We start from the raw sequence: 3,993 nt of genomic DNA, 5'->3' as shown, positions 1-3,993 counted from the left end.
TGATGATGAGACAGCTCACAGATGCTTAGTCTGTAAGCTCATGCTGTAGACATTTTGCACGTCCCAAAATTGTAGTGGGTGATGTTGGGACCCCCTGTATTTTGAGGTTTCACAGATGGGTGGGCAGACAGTAATGTGCCTGACTTTATTCAGCTGGTCCCAGTGTTCCAGCCTTCAGGGATATTCCAGTGACAGAACAGAGAAGTTCACATGGACTTGAGAATAGCCTACATTCTCTGCCTTTGAGGTTTTTCTTGAGACAGTGTCTTGGCTGGTGGTGATCTCCTGGCTATAAAGTTAATGCTCCTCATTTGGTTCTTTTGCAGAGGCATTTCGCAACCTAACACAAGATGGCAAAGGGATATATCTCCGGGAATCTGAGGTAAAGCCCATTCCCTGACTGCCAAATGCAGGCTCCTTTGTTGCACAGGGCACTGCATGTTTTGTTGTGTAGCATTAGAAAAGGTATCTTTAACTGACCACTTACAGTGTAGGTTAGAAACAACAAGGAGCTTCAGACTTCTACGTCTTCTGCATTGTCTTCTGCATTGTCTTCTGCATTGTCTTCTGCTCCTTCTGGAAGCAAAAAATCTCCAGTGCCCCACAGTCCAGTCCAGGTGTGAATATGGCAGAGCTCTCAGATGGATGGGTTATTTCAACTCACTTTCCACATTATTTTACAGTGGATGATGATGACACTTTATTCCTGAAGCAGTGCTGTAGAGGACAGGACAACCAGACCTGCACCAGGATGAGGAAGTCGGCCTTGTTTCAACTTTCTGTGCACACTGGACTCTTTGGGTTCAGCCCTTTGATTTACCTCATATGAAAAGCCTTCTCCTGAAGCAGACTTGACCTAATAACCACAGACTTGGTGAACTGAAGTTTTACTACTAAATGGATTTATTTTAAGTCCTATTTCACTTCAGACAACCCTTCCGAGAAGAGACTGCTGGATGCCAACCACTACAAGTGCACAGTGTCACACCATGGAGCACGGTGGCTGAGTTTCTGGGGTCACCTACTTCATGCTGATGTTTTGCTGCTGTTGTTATAGGTATACATTGTGGCAGTGCCCAGAGGATGTGCTTGGGAATGGGGCTCTTGAGCCTGGGAGAGAAATAGCCCCCAACCCTGAGTAGTTTGTCACCTAATAGAGGGAATCCCGGTTCTGTAGCTGCTGCTCAAGGTAGAGGACAGGAGTCTGTGTGCTTGTGGGAAAGAGGGATGGGGACTCACTGAATGAGCACTCTTCCCTAGCCCTGACTCGAAAAGGTGATTTGCAAATGTTCAAGCCATCTCTTTTGCTTTTATAAGTCAACATAGACATATTGAAGTGAACCTAAGTTGATTTGACCAAGAGATGAGCTGGGCCTCAAGCTGTTTGTTCTGTGATGATGGCATATTTATTTCAGAAAGGCAGTGGTTTTTCTCTGAGGATTGAGAAGTACGGTACAATGAAAGGTAAACTGATCCCATATTGTTTTTAAGTCACTGGAGATTGGCAGGGAATGGATGTTCTCAGTAGCATGATACAGGAGCTGTCTGTTTGGATATTTGTCAGTTACTTTTTATAAAAGATGAGAGAGAGAGTGTGTATGTGTATGTACTTTTAAATGATGTAGGCAAATTTAGGTTGTAGCTAATTAGTGAAAACTTGGTGCGTAGCTGTGAACAGCGTTAGAGAACATGTTGTAAGTAGGACTGTTCACATCAAAATCCATGAGAGAGTTACTTGATGCATCTATCTGTAGGATCCTTTTTCACCTTCTTACCACTCATTTATTTGGACTGGAAATTTCCGAGCTGAGTGCCTGTTACAGGTTACTTTTTTGATTATTTTTTTTCTTAATTTTTTTTTTTTCCCATTCCTGCAGACAGCACATTTGTGGCTCTTTTCCAGTGCACAGCCTAGTCAGGGCACCAAATGAAACCGAGCTCCAATGGGAATGAACATATAACGAAAGACCATACTCTAATGCCTTTGTAGGAAGGAGTTATATTAAGCTTGTATAGGCGGCCTTCCCTCTGGCTTTTTGTGACTTTTCTGTGACTTAATCTCATAAACATTCTTTTAGAGTGCGTGTGAGATTCAAGAATGAGGTGGACTGTGGATAAGAAAGAAAACATGAGCAAAAGACTGAGTTCAGGTATGTGCTTACCACTGCATTGAAGCCTGTGCAATAGCATGAGCATATTTAGAGAGGAACCCCACCACATTAAAGTGTTCCCAGTCAGGAGGCATTAAACAGTAAAAACAACAGTGTGCACTTTATTCCCCAGAACAGTCTGTTTCTAAACAGTATCATTTTCGTACTGTTTTTATGAGAAAACCGTTCATACCAGATAAATAGGTAGCTGTGTTGGTACTTGTTTATTACAGATGATGTATCTATTATCTGTTGTGAGTGACCTGCTGTGGTGTCACTGGAGCCACAGGGTTCAGATCTGTGAAGCAGAGCAGGTTAGAGGGAGCAGGGATATCCAGGGCCCCTCGAGCAGCAGTGTCACAGGGCTGCCATCCTGCTGGGCTCCTGAGGAAGCAGCAGTGTCACAGGGCTGCTATCCTGCTGGGCTGCTGAAGAAGCAGCACTGTTGCAGGGCTGCTGTCCTGCTGGGCTCCCGAAGAGGCTCCGTCAGCAGCTCCCCTCACAAAGCACGTGCCCTTTCCCAAATGCCATGCCTCTGCTTCCTTTTGTGACTTGCAGCTGAACATGATGGTACAAACTAAATAACCCTGATTTAATTTGCACTCAGCTCAGCAGGGGATGTTATAAACACTGATTTAGTGTGTGCAGGAGCAGCACTGGAAGAGCCGAAAAGGTTGATTAGAAGAGCGTAGGTCCCGCTTTTCCAGCGCGCTCTGAAAAAGATGGTCCCTGGCACCCACGGGGATGGGCAGGGAGGTCTGTGTGAGTGCAGAGTGTTCTCAGCAGGGCTCTGTTGGACGTGATGGGATGGGAATCTGTCGGTCCCGACTGGGTTTGTTGCACAATGTGTGTAATCAGCTGACCAAGAATCATTTAAGGCTGGACGTAGCTCTGCCATGGGCTCTGCGCAAAACTGTGGTGCAGGACACCCAGTTTCAAACTGCAGTTCATTTTAATGTACACATCGTTTTTTCTATCAGATTTTGTACTTATTTACTTCACACCTCTTTAATGCAGAGCAATGTAATTGCAGGGAGATTATTTTGCTATTGATTACTTGATCCAGGAAAGAAACAGAATTCATCCATGCCATGAATCACTAAGCATTTGCAGCAATAAACTTTATTGAGCCATGTGACTTGCTGTTACAGAATTGTAAAGAATGCTTTACTGGAATGATTATACCAAACCGTGTACAATTCAAACTGAATTATCTGGCTCATAATAAAATGTTTTTGGCAAGGGCACCTACTCGGACACTGTGAGGCTTTTATATTGCTAACAGAATAATGTTTTCTGGGCAATTCTGAAGATATATTACTCCTCATTTACAATGTGCATTGTGGAAAAATGGTCTAAAATGCTGCTGAAGGATGCATTCGTTTGTAACCACAGCATTTGTGGAGATGCTGAGCTTTGCAGAGGGTGGTATTGCTCTAGCAGAAATGAAAGAAAAGTAAGGCTGTGGCTTGAGACTAGCATTGTTAATAAAAGTCCTTTCTGGAGAAGGCAGGTGCAAGAATAGCAAATAATACCTGAATTGGTAAGAGGAACTGGATGATGAGGTATAGTGTAACAATAAGGCTGAGATGAAATTGAAAGGAACTAATCTACACTTTGCAAACAAAATATTCAGCTAGAGCTTATTGCTGCAAGATACACACACACAACTGGAAGTATTTCATGTTTCCTGGATATAGTTGGTGCACATGTTCAGTGTGCAGTTGGGGTACAGCAGGCACCTGTCAGCCTCACTGTGTGCACTCTGCATGCTCAGGGCTTCTGAAGAGATGGCAACAGGACAGGCTCTACTCTCAAGCCTAACAGGATTCAAAAAGGAGCT

General features: G+C 43.9%; 1 protein-coding gene across 2 annotated transcripts in view; it reads left to right on the top strand.

Moving 5' to 3' along the window:
* The window catches only part of LOC108496240 (calpain-14-like), a 31,282-nt gene extending 27,892 nt beyond the window's left edge, over window positions 1-3,390 (top strand). For both annotated transcript variants that reach the window (XM_017812764.1, XM_017812765.1), the window contains 2 exons: window positions 327-382; window positions 684-3,390. In XM_017812764.1, the coding sequence (XP_017668253.1) occupies window positions 327-382; window positions 684-710 (83 nt within the window). In that variant the 3' untranslated portion in view covers window positions 711-3,390. The remainder of the gene's footprint in view (window positions 1-326; window positions 383-683) is intronic.
* The last annotated feature ends 603 nt before the right edge of the window (window positions 3,391-3,993 follow it).

The sequence above is a fragment of the Lepidothrix coronata genome, unplaced genomic scaffold (assembly GCF_001604755.1).
Source record: "Lepidothrix coronata isolate B3197 unplaced genomic scaffold, Lepidothrix_coronata-1.0 Scaffold38, whole genome shotgun sequence".
NCBI classification, from domain to species: domain Eukaryota; kingdom Metazoa; phylum Chordata; class Aves; order Passeriformes; family Pipridae; genus Lepidothrix; species Lepidothrix coronata.
The sequence above is the reverse complement of the archived record's forward strand: the minus strand, read 5'-3'. Positions and strand labels throughout refer to the sequence as shown.